At 40.4% G+C, this 21,083-nt stretch overlaps 1 protein-coding gene across 4 annotated transcripts in view; it reads left to right on the forward strand.

Annotated features, from left to right (window-relative positions):
* Positions 1 to 21,083, forward strand: part of LOC126187665 (peroxisomal acyl-coenzyme A oxidase 3-like) — a 319,748-nt gene that overhangs the window by 177,166 nt on the left and 121,499 nt on the right. For 3 of the 4 annotated variants that reach the window (XM_049928892.1, XM_049928893.1, XM_049928891.1), the window contains one exon: positions 7,481 to 7,603. In XM_049928892.1, the coding sequence (XP_049784849.1) occupies positions 7,481 to 7,603 (123 nt within the window). The remainder of the gene's footprint in view (positions 1 to 7,480; positions 7,604 to 21,083) is intronic. The other variant, XM_049928894.1, reaches the window with a different exon arrangement.

The raw sequence follows: 21,083 nt of genomic DNA on the forward strand, positions 1-21,083 counted from the left end.
ATGAAAAGTTTCTGGCAAATTGCACACACCAAGTACTGGTATTTCATGTCCTTTATAAGCAGACAAAACAGTAAAAGCTTTTGTAGCTGTAGGCACTGATCATTTTATATGTGTCTTTACTGATGAGGGAAACAGATGCATGTGTGTCGAACTGGAATTTATTTCTCTCTTGAGCCACTGTTAATTGGACAAAAACCTTGTTCTTCTGTCTGTGGACTACGGCAGAAGCCTTCTGAGAAGTGGAACCTTCCTTTGGACTGGCCCTAGTGTTTCTGCTGACATTACATTCAGTCGCTGAAAGCCATGCTGTTGTCGTGCAATCCCCCAGTGCCTGCCATGATTGCTTTATTAACAGGTGGTCTGGATATGATGTTTTCTACCTCACCTGAAATGCCTTGTATCAGGACAATGACAAGCTGTACCATCATGATTTGAAAGACACTGAAGAGAAGACTTATTTTGCCTTGTTGTGAAGTACACCTTGTGTTCCACCTGACTAAAAGGTTTTACTCTATTTTTACTGTTCATCTGTTCCCTGTTTGAATAGACTTTTACATTAACTTTAGTCTGAGTACCTTATGCCCTATGAACAAGAGAAACAGATGGATTCTTAAAATCAACTTCATCTCTGTCCACAATACTTTGAGACAATAGACAAAACTGTTTTTAGATCTGGATCTGGCAATTTTACTGTAATGTTCTATCTGCTGCAGCTGAAACTGAACACTGTTGATTAGAGACATTTCTTGTTGGGGCTCAGAAATGGTTAAACACTTTTCAGTATACACACAAGTACACAAGTAATAGCTGCAGTCCCCGGTGTTGTCCACCTGCCACACAAAGGCCCTGTACCTTGTTGATACTCATAATGAATGCAAGCCACATAGTAAACTGCAATTGCTTTAAATCAGTCATAATTGAATCAATAGAATGTAATGAATGAACACATCTTCACACATATGAAAAGATGGTTAGTTGCACCAACTTTTATTACTTTTTTTTGATAAGTATCTCATTGTGTTTTTGGAGAACTTGTCTTCTATTGTTTCAGCTCAGTTTTCATTGTTTCAAGTAGGGTTGCATTTGAACACAACTTGGACTGTTCAAACAGTTTATGCCACTGTTCAGGAAATCTTGGATTCTTTTTGATCTGTTGATTCGTCCATGATCTAGTGACTTTTGTTGGTACTATATCTGTGACCTGCCTTAGTGCTTGTTTGAAATTGTGGATTTTAATAATAAAAATAACTGTGAAATGTGGACTAAAATACACTCATGTTCAGAAAAAACAGAACAGCTTGAACAACTGGAGACGGGACATTCATTTTCAGGAAATATATACGTTAGTATGTTCTGCAGAAATGATTAGCATTTCAGTTGTCTCAATTCGGCATGTGTTCTGTGGCCTAGTAGTCACGGGTCTGCCATGGGCCCTGATAACTTCTTCCACATGTGATGGCATTGATGTATATAAGGTGTGAATGGTGTCTGTGGTGTAGCCATCCGTGCTGCAGTCACCTGGTTCCAAAGTTCATCTGTGGTGGCTGGCACTGGGTCGCAGTACTGCACCTGTTGTTTCACCATATCCCACACATTTCTGATTGGCAGCAGGTCTGGTGGGTCAGGGCAACAGGCTGACATCCTGTGGCACCAAGAAAGCACACGTTCAAGCAGCAACATGTGGTCATGCATTGTCCTGCTGAAAAATGGCATCTGGAATGTTGTGCAAAAAGGGTACAGTTACAGTTCACAGGATGGCATTAACATAGGTCACACTGCTCACAGCGCCCTGGCCATGCACTGAATGCAATTTTCAGTTGTATGCAATAGCACCCTACACCGTAAGTCTTTGAGTTGGCACAGCATGCCTTGTGTGAATCCAGTCACTAGGATGCCACTCCTCCTGTCTGTGGCAAACCAAAATGCAACCATCCTTTTTAAGCATACAGAACCTGGATTTGTATGAACACATTATCTGATGCTATTCCTGTCCCCAGTGACATTGTTCCATACCCCATAGCTGTCTGGCATGTTTCTGCACATTCGTCAAAGGTCGGCAAAGAAGTGGACAACATTCATGTAACCCGTGCCATAACAAAAGGCAATGGACTGGCATCACTGATAGTGTATGATGTGTTACACTGTTTGGCTGTTGTGCCAGAGCCAAGGAGGATGCAAATCTGTTTTGCAATGCCATTCATACGAGATATTGATCTTCTCAAGAGTGGTCTGGATGGTGCAATCTGACCCATCTCATCATTTTTTGTCACCTTCTGTGAACCATTCTAAACACACCTTTTGCACTGCCAAAACACTTTGTCCCACACAAGCTGTAGTTTCCCAGATGGATGCATCACATTTCCTAATGCCAATAATGCACCCTCTTTCAAACGGTATGGTTTGCACGTACGTCTGTGATGCATCCTGCATGTCTGCTCAAGTCACATTGTTCAATTACCTTCAGCTTATAGTAACAACGAGAGCCAGAGACACATTATACTGGTAGGTGGTGTCACTCCATGATATCGATGTTGACCTTGAACCTGTGGACCGATGTGGTTCAAATGCTAATCATTTCTGCAGAACATACTAATGTAGTTGTCCTGTGAATATGAACATCCTATCTCTAATCGTTCAAGGTCTTCTGTTTTTTTTCTTAATATGAGTGTATCATGTAGGGTGTATGTCATACGTAACAGTGGCAAGTAATCAATATAAAAGAGATTGCAATCATGTTTCTGTCATATTCTTGAGCTTTTCCTTGTCCCACAATCTAGTGATGGTTGATGATACTATCTGCAAGATGAGTATTGCCACTGTAATTTATTCTCAAGATAGGAGTTACAGTCAGTTTACCACAATGTATTTTGTTTGTTAGGCATTTAATTTTTCATCTGAATGTGGAAATCTGAAGTAAAAATGGAAACTCTGGTTTGGAATACCAAAAATATTAGGAAAAAGATAGATTGCTACTCACCAAAAAGATTACACATTGAGCTGCAGGTAGGCATGATGAAAAGACTGTTACACATTATAGCATTTGGCTGAAGCCTTCTTCAACAAATAAACAACACACATATCCATACAAGCAATTAAACCTCAGGCACACATGACCACTAACACTGGCAGCTTCTACCAGAGCTCTGGTTCAAGCTGCTGGTGGTCATGTATGCCTAAGGTGTGCTTGCTTTTGTGGATGTGTGTTTTGTTTCTTTGCTGACATAGATGTAGGGATGCTAGATGAAGTATAATGGATGCAATAATGTACACTGGTTGATCTTTCTGTATCTTTGCTTCACACAGTATCGCTCTGCAAAGTACATCACAAGCTTGCAGGATCACACCAAGAGAGAATAAAATCAAAATACTTCTATCACACTTATATTACAAATTGTCTTTGGGCTGTCACTTGCTTGTCAATTTGTGTCACTACATCAGTACCCGTAACACCCCATCGCCCCCCCCCCCCCTTTTTTAACCCAAAGCCCAGGATATGTTGGGGAACTGATGTTTTTTGGTTTGTCCAGCTCCTGAACTCTCCAGTACCTGTTCCAGTGCAGTCTTATACTCATGGTAGGCAGTCCAGGTTTTGTCATGAACGTTGTGCTGGTCTGGTATGGTAGGTCATGGAGTGAGAGGTATTGGCATGATATCCTTTCTCAGTTTCAGATCCAAGTGTGCTGACTTCAGTCATCACTTGATGCTATATCAAATTACACAGGCCAACGAAAACTTTTTTGAAAAAGTTTTTTTACTTGGATAGCTGATCTTTATAGATTTTAATGAGCTGAATCCAAATTTAGCCTTAGTTTTTTTGTATCACCCATAGTTTTTGATCAATATGCTTTTTGTTATATAGTATAAAAATCCTATGCTATACAGCAAATGGGGAAATTAATGAAACGCTTTGTTACAACATAAGCATGGTTTGTATTTACAGTAAGCTACTTAAAACAATGATGTGTGTTACTAGAGGTTTCACTTGTCAGCTGGAATTGGTTTGTATTTTCTTTCTCTTTCTTCTTTGAAGCTTCTTGTGTAGCTTTTTCTATGATGAGTCGCTTGCTGAACCTCTCGGTGAAATTACCAACAGTAGCTCCCATCATGTCAATGATCCAGCGGCATGGTAGCATTTATCCACCACTAATTTTGATTGAATCAATAAACAGCCTCCAGTCTTCCTTTTTGTATTCAATACCAAACTCATTCATCAGACCTGGAATGTCTGAGCAGTATACTAAATCACCTTCTTGCTGAAAAAACTTGGAAAATTGCTGCTCTCTCTTTCTATACATGTATATGCTGGTTCCAACTGCCAATAAGTTCTTTTCTTTTAATCTAGAGCCAAGCAATTCAGTTTTTTCTTTCATTAATCCCAGATCCCTAACCAGATTGTTAAGCTCTGTCTCAGTAAACAATTTGGGCTCTAGACTTTCTATATTACAATGGAATTCATCATCATCATCTGGTTCATCTAAATTAGATTGTACATCAGAAAATACTTCTGTTGGAATAGAATTTAAATCGTCTGGTGGTTCAGGAACCAGCAAATCTACACCATACACTGATCGGATGGCGTACGCAAGGTTGGGTAGCTTATTACCTTCTTGTTTTTCGAATTACGAGCAGTAATACCAACACTGCAAAAGTAGCAATCATCGGAATGATTTCTAGGCTCCCTCCATATCATAGGAACAGCAAATCTAAAGGCTTTTTCCTCCTTTTTGGACCATTTTCTCAGCTCTTCAACATACACATAACATACCTTATGCAGCACCCAAGATTTATCTTGATCACCAAGTTTAGGTCCAAAGTATGATAGATGAACCTTTTTCATAAAGTCTGTAATGTTTCTTTAGTGTTTTTTAATCACAAATTTGCCACAAATATAACAAAAACTGTCAGCAGAGTTTTTACAACCACTATTAGACATTGTACTGAGCACATGTACAGGAAATGGGAAAATGTGGTTAGGTTGACAGTAAACGAAATACCATCTGTTAACACAAAAATAGAATTGACCTTTTCTTGCCAGCAAATGTTTTTCAGCAGTGCTACCAACGTCATCTACATTCATTACCCTCCTTTTTAAATTATTTTAACTATATAAAAGCTGTCAAATCGCTCAATTTAATAAATGTAACTGTAAAATGTGAAGAGATGGTGGGTGATACAGTTTTTTAAGTATCATATTTGGATTTCCCACCCTAAAAAACATAAGAATAAGGTATTTTCAGCAAAAATGTCTTTCCATTGTTGGCCTGTTTTATAGTCAAATCTCAGTTTAATATTGACTATGAACCTTTGATACACAGTTCTGACTAATAATTCTATTAGGTCACAGCCAGATATGAGCTAAGATGATGCTGTCACTGTAGGTGATGATTACAGAGTGGGCTGAGCTGTATTGCACTTTGATGTACGTAAGCTTTCAGCAGTGGCAGCATACGGAAACTCTAGAGGGCAAGGCTATACAGACGTCTCATTTGTTATGTCTGGCAGCATCTGTCTTTAGCTTGAGATGCCATAGTGAGGTAACAAGTGTAACATGAGACCTCTCTCTTTGGTTGGCACCACAGTTTCCCAGTCACACTATCATCATCAGGAAATTCTGGTTACATGCTAAGGCACTAATGTTAGTATCCATACACTTGTGGATGCACAGGAACTGTAATTGAGAGTATCAAGTGAAAACTGGAAATCCTTGTATCCATTTTCAAATGTTCCATTACAAAATAAAACTCATTAGCACTGCCTTATTTTAATTGTTGCATCACTGCAGAGATGAGTGATATAGATACTAAAATTGAAGAAAGTTTCAGGTCCTGATGGAATCTCTTGCAGATTCTATACAGAGTTTGTGACTGAATTAGCCATCTTTTAAGCATTATATACTGGGCCCTACAGTTGGAAGCAACCACAGGTCACATTTGTCTGCAAGAAGGAAAGCAGAAGTGATCCACAAAACTATTGTCCAATGTCCATGATATACGTTGGCTGTAGAATCTCACAAAATATTTTGAGCTTAAACATAATAAGGCATCTTGAACAGAATGACCTCCTTTGCACCAACCAGCATAGATTCGAGAAACATTGGTCATGTGGAACCCAATTCTCTCTTTTCCTACATGACATTCTGAAAGCCACTGATCAAGGCAATCATGTAGATTTAATATTTCATGACTACCAAAATGCATTTGAGTCAGTACCACACCCACACTATTATCAAAAGTGTGACTGTATGGGGTATCAAGCAAATCTTGTGGTTGGAGTGATGATTTCTCAGTAGGGTGGACACAACATTATATCTTGGTTGGAGAGTCATCAACAGATGTAGAAGTAACTTCAGGAGTGCCCAGGAAAGTGTGTTCAGATCCTTGCTTTATATTAATGACCTTGCAGACAATATTAATAGTAATGTCAGACTTTTCGCAGATTATGCACTTATTTATAATGAGGTATTGTCTGAAAGAAGCTGTGCAGATAATTTGTCAAACCATGATAAGATTTCAAAGTGGTGCAAAGATTACTCGTGTAGTGTAAGTCTACAGAATTGTAAAATAGTGTATATTAAGCGTAAATCTAAAAGAGATTTGCTACAGTAACTGTACTTCACAAAATGAAAAAGTGGTGGATATGAAGAGAAAGCTTTTCAGAGCTGTGCTCACTTAGTGCTTCCAGAGTTGAGCACTTAGAAGATGCAACAAGTTTACTAAAGATTGCCTACACTACACTTGTTCATCCTCTTCTTGAGTATTTCTGCATGATGCATGATCTGCATCAGCTATAGGGTTGATGGAGGACATTGAAAAAGTTCAAAGAGGGCAACTCATTTTGTATTATTGTGAAGCAGGGAAGAGAGTGTCAGAGATATGATACAAGAGATTGGGTAGAAATCTTTAAAATAAAAGTGTTTATTGTTGCATAGGAAGAAATGATCATTGCAATAAAATAAGTGAAATCAGAACTCTCAAGGAAAGGTTTAAGTGTTCATTTTTTCCTGTGCACTGTTTGAGAGTGGAACAGTAGAGAAATAGCTTGAGGGCAGTTCGATGAACCCTCTGCCAGGCACTTAACTATGAATTGCAGAGTAGTCATGTAGATATAGTTGTATGTAGAGGTGAGTCAGTTATTTGATATTGGTTTTTAATCTTTTCAGATTGGCATTTTCAATGTACTTACCTTAATTATCTGTCCTCAGTGGGTTGTGGTATCTCATATCATCCCTGATATGAATTTTGTTGATCATTTACCCTTAGCACCAACAGTTCGTTTGAATTATGTTGGGTTCAGTAACTCACTTGTTAATCCTCTGAAGAATATGCTTTAATCATATTATCTGTGCATAACCTTTTTGACAAATGTTGACTCTTTTTGCTCAGATATTACAACAGTATAAGACACTTTGCTATGACATATTATATTAAGTATAAATCTAAAAGAGATTTGCTACAGTAACTGCTTGTCTTCCTCTGCACAGCAGTGGCAACTGATTCCATGCTTGGCTGCTACTTTTGCGCTGAAAATCCTCTCTGATGCCTTTTGTGAATTGATAACTGATGTCCAAATAAAATCTTTCCTTGGAACATATAAAGAAGAACTGGTAAGGCCATTGTACTTAATACATAATTAGTAATTCAGCAAATTATTATGTATTTATTAAACTGCTGTGCAAAATCTGCTATAAAATTATTATTTGAAGGGGCCTGCAGACTATAGAATTGAGACTGTTGATAGCAACAGAAATAAGCAATAGTTTTAGGCTTTGACACAGTCCACAGATTGAGAGTATTATTGATACAATCACATGATTATTTAAACCTATTTTCTTTTTTCATTTATTTTAATTTTCTTATGTATTTTGTTATAAACCAATATAGGATTGTATAAATTATTTATCCTTTTCCATATTTCTCAAGATAATAGCTTGAGAATTCTCTACATGTTCTTCATAACATTTTCATTACTTTTGTATTTGCTTCAAGGTATAGTGGTGTGACCATTTCATTTGTATATGGCAAATTATATATACAGGGATGGTTGGTAAGTGGTAAATTTTGATGAAAGAAGGAACATTTTTATTGTGCCTTTGTGGTTGGTAAGCTTGATTCTTCCGAGAAACATATAAATAATTTCAACAATGTACAGTGTGAAGTTAATACCTGAAAACTGTCTGGATTGCTCGACATGTCAGTTGTGATTGAAAATGGAGAAAACCAAGTTTCGTGCAGTTATTAAACATTTTCATTTGAATGCTTGGACCACCACAGAAATTGAAACAGAACTGGATGATGTTATGCAGAATCTACACTATCAATGAAGACCATTTACTTCTGTATTAATGAATTTAAACATGGTTGGACAAGTACTGATTACAAAGCACACTCTGGCCATGCAGTTGAGGTCATCACAAAGAAAACCATTGACAAAATCCATGATATGGTAATGCAAGACTGCTGAATACAAATTCATGAAACTGCAGAAGCTGTAGGCATTCCAACTGTGCAAGTGCATAATATAATCTATGAACAAGCCGTATGTGAGGTGGGTGCCACAACTCCCTCACAGTCAACCAAAAGCGCATCCAACACAACATTTCAGCACAACCTCTGGTGATATTTAATTGCAATTCAGAAGACTTCTTGTCCCAATTTGTCACTATTGATGAAACTTGAAGCCATCATCAAACACCAGAGTCAAAATGGCAGTCAGAACAATGGACAAGAAGAAGCATACAGAAGATCAGTTTGTTAGCTGGTAAGGTGATGGCCATGGAATAATCCTCATAGATTTCTTGTAAAAAGTCAGAACAGTAATTGAAACCTAATATGCTTCATTGTTGGATTGTTTGAATCTCATGTTGCCTGAAAAAAGATCAAGGTTGGCACACTAGAAAGTGCTGTTTTACCAGAATAACACACCATCTCACACATCAGCAATAACAATGGTGAAAGTGCAAGAACTGGGCTTTGAATTGATTCCTCACCCACCCCATTCATCAGGTGTATCCTCAAGTGACATTATCCTGTACCCTGACTTGAAACTTGGTCTTTCTGGGAAGAAATATTCATCAAATAAGGAAATAAAAGTTACAGTCAACGAGTATTTTGCAGATTTTGGCAAAATCTACTTTTACGATGACACAAAAAAGGTTGAGGACCACTGCACAGGATAGAGTAGCATGGAGAGAAGCATCAAATCAGTCTTTGTACTGAAGACCACAAGAACAACAGCAACTTCTCCAACAAAATATAGTGTAACTGAAACCAGTAAACCATAGGCTCTGCAACATGCATATTTATGTCTTACAATAACTGAGAGGTTTTTGATGTGTAGTTACATCATAAACATGATTAAACTTACAGTTAAAAATTATGCTTTTCTATAAGTTCACACATTGAAAAAGTCATACAACAAATGGAAATTCTGTTTGTATACTTTAAATCATATTGAATGTGTTTTTATGTATAAAATTTCATGATAACAATTACATTTCAAAATATTAAATTTATTTTTAATTACAAAATTGATTTTCAAGCAAACATTTATATAGAATCCAAATTTGGTATTGAATTTTATTCACCTGTCATTCCTAACGTAACTTACATTCTTCTGAAAAGCTAATTTAGGAACTGATGACATACCGATTTTTCTACGAAAGTATATTTATGTAAAATAATTATTTGAAAGCCAAAAGCGAGCCTTCTTGACCATAAAGTAACTATAAAATCTTATGCAGGTGATAACAAGATTGACTGTGTTAGTATTTATCTACAAAATACATGTTCTACGTGGGATCAGTGTATGAGGATGAAAATCAGTGCTGTATCAATGAGTTCATAATGCTATTTTCTGGTCTGCCATAAAGCATATACCTAGGTTATGTAATAGATAAAGTGATACAAAAAAGATGTTTAACATGTGCACAAATTAACAGAAGAATTAGTTTGTTGACAGCAAATGCCAGAAGTTGCTGACAAGCAACTTCAACAGTTGGTAGACACTGATGGCCTAATGGTTGGAAACAAGCACCATGAGAATGGAAAAGTATGTAAGATATTCACAAGCTGGTTCTATTGTTCTACTGAAAGTATGTGAATGACAGTTAAAGAGTCAGTAGATGAAATAGTAGAGGAAATCCAAGGTTCACTGTGAACATAGATACTTAAGGATTGTATTGTCCATAAAATACAACTCACAAAACTTTTGCTACACTTGGTAGTGAGCTGGTAAGGTAAGATCCGCTTCTCGACTGAGAGTGGCCAAGGTTTGGAAACACACAGTCATCGAAGATTGCATGGGGCACAAGGTAATGAGCAGAGAGCACAGGAGAAGAGAATTTGGCAGGTGAGTGACTGGCAAACAGTGATTGAGGAGGTGAGCTGAATGGTGGCGAGCTATGTGGGATGTGGATTTTGCTTGGCGCTGCAGCTGCCCAGCTTCCAATGTACACCAGAAGCTCCTTGTCCAGCTACAAAAAGATACCTGGGTTGACAAAACAGAAATTGAGTTCTATTTGTTCCATTAAACCTACAGAACTTACAAATAAACCAGAATCATATGTCAATAAAATGAGTGCATTGTATTTAAGCAGTGACGGTATGATAAAAAATTAAGAAATTTGTAAGGGCTCACATAAATGATTACTTGCACATGATAATTATAAAATTTGTAGCATATGAATGTGTATATGTAAATTCACAAACAAGATAGATGTCAAATGGTAGCTGAGTGTGCCAGTTGATACCACTGACCATCTTTCTATGTTGCAACAGATTTTTACTGTATCTAAGTATGCAAATTTGAGAAAACTTGGAATATTCAATACATACATGTAGTGTAAATGCAGCATCATATAGCCTTAATAAATTCATTTCTCATGATATGTTCAATGTTCAGATATAACATATATTTCATATTTAATTAAGCAAAAGACATATATCATTTAAATATGGTGCGACACATGTCATTTCTGAAAACACCATTGAAAAAGAGCTCAAAAATGTATAGTTTAATTTGCCCAAGTTTACAGTTGTAGATAAATGATGTTTTATTATTTCACATCCTGTGTGTGTGTGTGTGTGTGTGTGTGTGTGTGTGTGTGTGTGTGTGTGTGTGCGTGCGCGCGCGCACATGCAAAATATAAATTTGCAGTTCCAGTAGAAATAGGATGATGATGTTTGTGGTCTGTAAATGACCAATGAGAAGAGGGACTCCTCACCATATATTAGAGATAAGGCAATTATATTGGAAATTTTATTGCTGAGCCACATATTTTATATTCAGGAAGTGCACTGAAGCATGGTTGAATGTGTTTGTACGTAAGGGAGAACACTGGATCACTTTTTGTCCATCACAGTTTCTCTATTGACTCTCTGTCCTTTTCCTCTATATATCTTGGTCATTGGGTGGGGCATAGTAGTTGAAACATATCTACTTCTCCAGTTTTCTTTCTGTTTCACCTCAATCCCCATTTCTCACCATTCCTTCTCAAGTTCAGTAACACACTCAGTTCATGAGTTTCCTCGTGTCCTACTCATTGTCTCCTATAATATATTGGTCTTTCTCTCTGTACTTATCCTCACCACATATCCCACAAAAATTACTCTTTCTAGCCTTATTTCTTCTGATGTTGTCCTGGTAAAGCTGTAAATCTCTTGTCTAGGTCTTCACAGCCATCTGTCAGCACCTCCTTTAGGGCCCAGCATTATCCTCTATTTTTCTCTTCCCCCGCCATGTCTTTTTAACGTTATCCTCTCAGTCACATATAGTACCCATGTTCATCACTGTAGTCTTCTATTGTCTAATCTTTGAGTTTAACAATATATTCTTTTTATTGTATATTTTCTGTCCTACTGTGCAAAGGTAATACCCAGTTAATGGTCACCTGAGCTGACAATGTCACTGAAAATGGTGGACCAGACACACTGTTCTTGTGGTGGCATTCACAAAGTGAACAGCTAGCCAGAAACAAAGTCCAGAACATAGCAAAAGTTGTCATAAGTGACCACAAACAGTCCAGGGAGCAATCTCAAAGAAAAACATACCCACCGGCAAGGTCAATCACACTGCTAATAAATGGTGTGTGTCAAAGGCTATGAAGAAGTAGCAAGATGGAGTGACAAGTGTGGGCCCACCATATTTACTAGCACTCTCGTGACCTGCCTGTGGCTGCAGTGGCTCCCTCCCAGGAGTGAGCTGCAGCCATGCCCAATTACCTCTGACCTTCCCTCCATCTTTGAAAACATAATGTAGCTGGATAGATAAAAAATCTACTCGCCAAGTGGCAGCATGAGAGCCCACACATATAAAGGTTAAGGAAATTTGCAAGTTATTGGAGCCAGTGGCTCCTTCATGTGGCAGAACGGTTGAAGGTGAAGGAAGAGGAAAGAAGGATGAAGGGAAAGACCTTTCAAGGGTTAGGAAATGGGGAGAGTTTGGAAAAGTTATCCAGAACCCTGGGTCAGCAGAGACTTGCCGAATGGCATGAAAAGGGAAGACTGATTGTTGACGACTATACTGGATGAGATTTGAAAACCTGAGAGCTTAGAGGACGATGATCGAGTAATGAGCTCAACAGAGATTACTAACAATATGTCATGCAAGAGTTAATAAGAGTAAAAAGCTAAGTGGAAGAGGGAAGTGTGGAGAGAGATACAAACAGAAAACAAAAGATGCAAAAAACTAGAAAGGAATGAGGAAAGGAATAGTTACTGAGAGAAAATGCTGAGACTGAAGAAATTATTGTAAATGAAGGTCAAGTGTGTCATGAGAATTGAGAACATGTTGGAATGCCAGTTCCCAACTGTGCAGTTCTGAGAAGCTAGTGTCTGAGGAAAGAATCCAGATGGCACGTGTGGTGAAACAAACACTGAGGTCGCAACTTTCATGTTGTAGAGCATTCTCTACAACAGGATATTGTTTGTTGCCAGTATACACTCTCTGTCTATGTCAATTCATGCTGATGTAACTTGCTGGTAATCATACCAGTGTAATAGGCTGAACAGTGCTTACATAACAGTTGGTACATGACGTGTTGTTTCACAGTTGGCTCTCCATTTGATAGTATATATCTTGCCAGTTGCAGGACTGGTATAGGGGTGGTAGGAGCATGCATAGGTCATGTTACAGTGGGGACAGTCATAGGAGTAGGAGCCATAGGGTAGAGAAATGGCTGTATAAGGAGCATAGGGTCTGATCAGGATATTGCAGAGGTGGTGATTTGGTGGGGAGGGATGTTGCTGGGGTGGGGGGAGATGACTACGGAAAGCTATTTTAGGTGTGGCGATGTTTCAGATCATGAATTTAGAAGTCATAGGCTTGTCAAAGTAGATGATTAATACATTCAAGACTAGATTAATACAGAGTGACCAAAGGTTAGCTCCTGAGTTGTTTTTTGGGGTTCAGCGGTACCATGATTGATTATGATGGCTCAGGAAATCTGCTTTTAATATAGGTTGGTGAGTAGGGTAATTACTTCCAGTGAATACTGAGGTGAGAATAGTGCTGTAATGTCTGAAGAGATTTCAGGATATCAGCCGGCCATCGTAAACTACATTCCACAGCTGTACTGCTGTAAAGAGTCTGCATCTGAACAATTACATGTACCTCAAATGCTTAGGCTGTATGGGAGGGAGCGTTTGACATGGAAAGGATGGCAGCTGTCAGAATGTAAGTACAGGTGTTTTTTAGTAGGTTTAATGTGAACAGAGGTGTATATAGCTGATCCTCGGTGAAGATGAGGTCAACATCAAGGAAAGTGACATTTGATTCAGAATAGGGCCATTTGAAATTTGAATGGCGAATGTATTTAGAGATTCAAACAGATCAGCCTCACTGTGAGTTCATATGGCAAAGATATCATCACTGTATATAACCCAAACCAGGGCCCCATCCAAGGAAATATTGACATAGGAAGGAACCATCCTGGTTCCCATGGCACTGCTCCTGACATGTTTTATGTCTGTCCCTGAAAGGTAACATAGTTGTTGGTAACTATAAAGTTGATTAAGGAGGGTGGGAAGAACATCATCAGGTGGCCACTTGTTAGGTAATGTTCAACAGCAGACACACCATGTACTTGGGGTTTTTTTGTATGGGAGGGAGGTGGCACTAGTGGTGACAAGCAAGGTGTTTGGTGAGAGTGGGATGGGCACAGATTTCAGATCACCTAGGTCTTTCATATAGGAGGGAAGTATTTGTAGTACAATTTGCAAGTGTTGATTAACTAAGGCAGATACACATTCTGTGGGTGATTTGAAGACAGCAACTATGGGACACCGTGGGTAATTGTGTTCATGGTTCTTAGGAAGAAGGTAAAAGGTGTTGGTGCATGGTTAGCAAGGGGTAAGAAGTTCTATGGATTGAAGTGTTACTCCTTGTGATGATCCTGAGGTTTTAAGGAGGGACTGTAGATCAGATTGTATCACAGGGCTGGGACGTTGATGGCAGATGCTATATGCAGGGTTACCAGACAGCTGGCATAGACCCTTACTTACATACGCCCATCAGTCAAGTACCACAGGCATCACATCCAGTTGTGGTACTGCTGGTCCCCCAAAAAAACAACTTAAGAGTACACCTCTTATCACTCCATATTACGCTGGTCTTGAGTGTATTAATCAGGTACTTCGACAAGCCTGTGACTTCTAAAATCATGCCCTGATATTTTGACCACCGCACCTACAATGGCTTTTTGTTGTCCAATTCCCCTTCCACCCAATCTTCACAATATCCTGATTAGACCCTATGCTCCTTCTGCATCCATTTCCCTACCCTAAGGCTTCTACTGCTGTGACTGCTGCCCCTGTAAGACTTGACCTATGCATGCTCCTGCCATCCTCATACCAGCCCTGTAACTGGCAAAATAGACTATCAGATGAAACAACAAACCTCATGTACCAGCTATTATGTAAATACTGTTCAGCCCTTTGCATTGGTATGACTAATCAGTCAGGATGAATGGACCTAGAAAGAGTGTGTACACTGGTGTCACACAGTATCCTGTTGCAGAACTCCGCAGGTGGGAACTGACATTACAATATGTCGTCAAGTTCTTGCCACCCATCTGGCCCTAATTTACATTTTGTCTCATTGTCTTGGTAACTATTCTTTTCTTCACTCTAGTTTCCTATATCTTTCCATTTTCTGGCTGTCTATTTTTCCCCACTCCCCACCTCTACCACATACAATGCACTTAGCTTTTTGCTCTTATTAACCCTTGTACAATGTTTTGTCAGTAATCTCCATCTGGCTATATTATGCTGTCTTCCACCTTTAAGCCCTCATGCTTTCAAATCTCATACAGTGCAGTTCCCAACAATCAGTCTTTCCTTCTCATCCCATCTGACAAATTTCCCCTGACCCAGGTTCTGGGGGGTTGTTGTTGTGGTCTTCAGTCCTGAGACTGGTTTGATGCAGCTCTCCATGCTACTCTATCCTGTGCAAGCTTCTTCATCTCCCAGTACTTACTGCAACCTACATCCTTCTGAATCTGCTTAGTGTATTCATCTCTTGGTCTCCCCCTACGATTTTTACCCTCCACGCTGCCCTCCAATACTAAATTTGTGATCCCTTGATGCCTCAGAACATGTCCTACAAACCAATCCCTTCCTCTGGTCAAGTTGTGCCACAAACTTTTCTTCTCCTCAATCCTATTCAATACTTCCTCATTAGTTACGTGATCTACCCATCTAATCTTCAGCATTCTTCTGTAGCACCACATTTTGAAAGCATCTATTCTCTTCTTGTGCAAACTATTTACCGTCCATGTTTCACTTCCATACATGGCTACACTCCATACAAATACTTTCAGAAATGACTTCCTGACACTTAAATCTATACTCGATGTTAACAAATTTCTCTTCTTCAGAAACGCTTTCCTTGCCATTGCCAGTCAACATTTTATATACTCACTACTTCGACCATCATCAGTTATTTTGCTCCCCAAATAGCAAAACACCTTTACTACTTTAAGTGTCTCATTTCCTAATCTAATACCCTCAGCATCACCCGACTTAATTCAACTACATTCCATTATACCCGTTTTGCTTTTGTTGATGTTCATGTTATATCCTCCCTTCAAGACACCATTCATTCCGTTCAACTACTCTTCCAAGTCCTTTGCTGTCTGTGACAGAATTACAATGTCATCGGCGAACCTCAATGTTTTTATTTCTTCTCCATGGATTTTAATACCTACACCGAATTTTTCTTTTGTTTCCTTCACTGCTTGCTCAATATACAGATTGAATAACATCGGGGAGAGGCTACAGCCCTGTCTTACTCCCTTCCCAACCACTGCTTCCCTTTCATGTCCATCGACTCTTATAACTGCCATCTGGTTTCTGTACAAATTGTAAATAGCCTTTCGCTCCCTGTTTTTTACCCCTGCCACTTTTAGAATTTGAAAGAGAGTATTCCAGTCAACATTGTCAAAAGCTTTCTCTAAGTCTACAAATGTTAGAAACGTAGGTTTGCCTTTCCTTAATCTTTCTTCTAAGATAAGTCGTAAGGTCAGTATTGCCTCACGTGTTCCAGTATTTCTACGGAATCCAAACTGATCTTCCCCGAGGTCAGCTTCTACTAGTTTTTCCATTTGTCCGTAAAGAATTTGTGTTAGTATTTTGCAGCCGTGACTTATTAAACTGATAGTTCGGTAATTTTCACATCTGTCAACACCTCCTTTCCTTGGGATTGGAATTATTATATTCTTCTTGAAGTCTGAGGGTATTTCGCCTGTTTCATACATCTTGCTCACCAGATGGTAGAGTTTTGTCAGAACTGGCTCTCCCAAGGCCGTCAGTAGTTCCAGTGGAATGTTGTCTACTCCGGGGGCATTGTTTCGACTCAGGTCTTTCAGTGCTCTGTCAAACTCTTCACGCAGTATCGTATCTCCCATTTCATCTTCATCTACATCCTCTTCCATTTCCATAATATTGTCCTCAAGTACATCACCCTTGTATAGACCCTCTATATACTCCTTCCACCTTTCTGCTTTCCCTTCTTTGCTTAGAACTGGCTTTCCATCTGAGCTCTTGATGTTCATACAAGTGGTTCTCTTATCTCCAAAGGTCTCTTTAATTTCCCTGTAGGCAGTATCTATCTTACCCCTAGTGAGATAAGCCTCTACATCCTTACATTTATCCTCTAGCCATCCCTGCTTAGCCATTTTGCACTTCCAGTCGATCTCATTTTTGAGACGTTTGTATTCCTTTTTGCCTGCTTCATTTACTGCATTTTTATATTTTCTCCTTTCATCAATTAAATTCAATATTTCTTCTGTTACCCAAGGATTTATACTAGCCCTCATCTTTTTACCTACTTGATCCTCTGCTGCCTTCACTACTTCATCCCTCATAGCTACCCATTCTTCTTCTACTGTATTTCTTTCCTCCATTCCTGTCAATTGTTCCCTTATGCTCTCCCTGAAACTCTGTACAACCTCTGGTTCTTTCAGTTTATCCAGGTCCCATCTCCTTAAATTCCCACCTTTTTGCAGTTTCTTCAGTTTTAATCTACAGGTCATAACCAATAGATTGTGGTCAGAGTCCACATCTGCCCCTGGAAATGTCTTACAATTTAAAACCTGGTTCCTAAATCTCTGTCTTACCATTATATAATCTATCTGATACATTTTAGTATCTCTTCCTCGTACACAACCTTCTATCACGATTCTTAAATAAAGTGTTAGCTATGATTAAGTTGTGCTCTGTGCAAAATTCTACCAGGTGGCTTCCTCTTTCATTCCTTAGCCCCAATCCATATTCACCTACTACATTTCCTCCTCTCCCTTTTCCTACACTCGAATTCCAGTCACCCATGACTATTAAATTTTCGTCTCCCTTCACTATCTGAATAATTCCTTTTGTTTCATCACACATTTCTTCAATTTCTTCGTCATCTGCAGAGCTAGTTGGCATATAAACTTATACTATTGTAGTAGTTGTGGGCTTCATTTCTATCTTGGCCACAATAATGCGTTCACTATGCTGTTTGTAGTAGCTTACCCAAACTCCTATTTTCCTATTCATTATTAAAGCTACTCCTGCATTACCCCTATTTGACTTTGTGTTTATAACCCTGTAGTCACCTGACCAGAAGTCTTGTTCCTCCTGCCACCGAACTTCACTAATTCCCACTATATCTAACCTTAACCTATCCATTTCTCTTTTTAAATTTTCTAACCTAACTGCCCGATTAAGGGATCTGACATTCCATGCTCTGATCCGTAGAATGCCAGTTTTCTTTCTCCTGATAACGACATCCTCTTGAGTAGTCCCCGCCCGGAGATCCGAATGGGGGACTATTTTACCTCCGGAATATTTTACCCAAGAGGACGCCATCATTTAATCATACAGTAAAGCTGCATGCCCTCAGGAAAAATTATGGCCGTAGTTTCCCCTTGCTTTCAGCCGTTCGCAGTACCAGCACAGCAAGGCCGTTTTTGTTATTGTTAGAAGGCCAGATCAGTCAATCATCCAGACTGTTGCCCTTGCAACTACTGAAAAGGCTGCTGCCCTTCTTCAGGAACCACACATTTGTCTGGCCTCTCAACAGATACCCCTCCGTTGTGGTTGTACCTACGGTACGGCTACCTGTATCGCTGAGGCACGCAAGCCTCCCCACCAACGGCAAGGTCCATGGTTCATGGGGGGGAAGGTTCTGGGTGACTTTTGCAAACTCTTCCCATTTCCTAAACCTAGCTTGTCCTTTTTCATCATTGCTCTTCCTTCCCCTTAAACCCTACAGCCAGAAGGAGCCCCTGGATCCAGTAGCTTGCAAATTTCTTTAACCTTTATATGTGAGTATTCTCCTGATGCCACTTGGTGAGTAGATTTTTTATCTATCCAGTTAAATTATGTTTTCAAAGACTCATTATTTCTTTTGTGTATCTCCCATCGGCATCAAGGTCATTAGAGATGGAGCACAGGTTTGGAATGTGCCAATGATGGGGAAGGAAATTGGTAGTGCCCTTTCAAAGGAACCACCCTGGCATTTACCTTGTGTGATTTAGATCTTATGGCCCGACTGTGTTCCAGTGAGCTAATCATTGTGTCACCTCATTCGGTATAACATATTGAAGTATACGTCTTTGGTCATACAGAAGGCTGACCTTATTTTCTTCATGTATATATGCAGATTGAAGTGACGAATGAAAATCTGTACCTAGGCTTGGATTTGAAACTGGTCTCCAGCACACTAGGCATATGCACTAATCACTACACTACTCTGGTCCAGTGGCTTTGCGCAACTGCAGGGACTATCCAAGCATACCTCCCTTCTCAATCCAAATTCCCATTCTCACCACAGCCCACTTGGTTTTCCCCTTAAACATGAACACTATTGCAGAGGCCCCTCTAACTGTATTGGAATAGCACTTAAGCATCAAACAAAATGGAGGATCCTGCCTGAATCCCAGGCCTACGTACACTCCTGGAAATTGAAATAAGAACACCGTGAATTCATTGTCCCAGGAAGGGGAAACTTTATTGACACATTCCTGGGGTCAGATACATCACATGATCACACTGACAGAACCACAGGCACATAGACACAGGCAACAGAGCATGCACAAAGTCGGCACTAGTACAGTGTATATCCACCTTTCGCAGCAATGCAGGCTGCTATTCGCCCATGGAGACGATCGTAGAGATGCTGGATGTAGTCCTGTGGAACGGCTTGCCATGCCATTTCCACCTGGCGCCTCAGTTGGACCAGCGTTCGTGCTAGACGTGCAGACCGCGTGAGACGACGCTTCATCCAGTCCCAAACATGCTCAATGGGGGACAGATCCGGAGATCTTGCTGGCCAGGGTAGTTGACTTACACCTTCTAGAGCACGTTGGGTGGCACGGGATACATGCAGACGTGCATTGTCCTGTTGGAACAGCAAGTTCCCTTGCCGGTCTAGGAATGGTAGAACGATGGGTTCGATGACGGTTTGGATGTACTGTGCACTATTCAGTGTCCCCTCGATGATCACCAGTGGTGTACGGCCAGTGTAGGAGATCGCTCCCCACACCATGATGCCGGGTGTTGGCCCTGTGTGCCTCGGTCGTATGCAGTCATGATTGTGGCGCTCACCTGGATGGCGCCAAACACGCATACGACCATCATTGGCACCAAGGCAGAAGCGACTCTTATCGCTGAAGACGACACGTCTCCATTCGTCCCTCCATTCACGCCTGTCGCGACACCACTGGAGGCGGGCTGCATGATGTCGGGGCATGAGCGGAAGACGGCCTAACGGTGTGTGGGACCGTAGCCCAGCTTCATGGAGACGGTTGCGAATGGTCCTCGCCAATACCCCAGGAGCAACAGTGTCCCTAATTTGCTGGGAAGTGGCGGTGCGGTCCCCTACGGCACTGCGTAGGATCCTACGGTCTTGGCATGCATCCGTACGTCGCTGCGGTCCGGTCCCAGGTCGACGGGCACGTGCACCTTCTGCCGACCACTGGCGACAACATCGATGTACTGTGGAGACCTCACGCCCCACGTGTTGAGCAATTCGGCGGTACGTCCACCCGGCCTCCCGCATGCCCACTATACGCCCTCGCTCAAAGTCCGTCAACTGCACATACGGTTCACGTCCACGCTGTTGCGGCATGCTACCAGTGTTAAAAACTGCGATGGAGCTCCGTATGCCACGGCAAACTGGCTGACACTGACGGCGGCGGTGCACAAATGCTGCGCAGCTAGCGCCATTCGACAGCCAACACCGCGGTTCCTGGTGTGTCCGCTGTGCCGTGCGTGTGATCATTGCTTGTACAGCCCTCTCGCAGTGTTCGGAGCAAGTATGGTGGGTCTGACACACCGGTGTCAATGTGTTCTTTTTTCCATTTCCAGGAGTGTACATTAATCAAATGAAACTATATGATTCCATTGACTATTTTAAGTCTCAAATATGTGTGACGTATATAAGCAGACTATAGCGACAAATGAAAATTTATACCAAGGCCAGGATTCAAACCTGGGTCTCCAGCTCACTAGGCAGATGCTCTAACCATTCCACCTCCCTGGAACAATAGCTTTGCACAACTTCATGGACTACCCTAACTTACCTCCCTCCTCAATCCAATTCCC

This window comes from Schistocerca cancellata, chromosome 5 (assembly GCF_023864275.1).
Source record: "Schistocerca cancellata isolate TAMUIC-IGC-003103 chromosome 5, iqSchCanc2.1, whole genome shotgun sequence".
Lineage (NCBI taxonomy): Eukaryota > Metazoa > Arthropoda > Insecta > Orthoptera > Acrididae > Schistocerca > Schistocerca cancellata.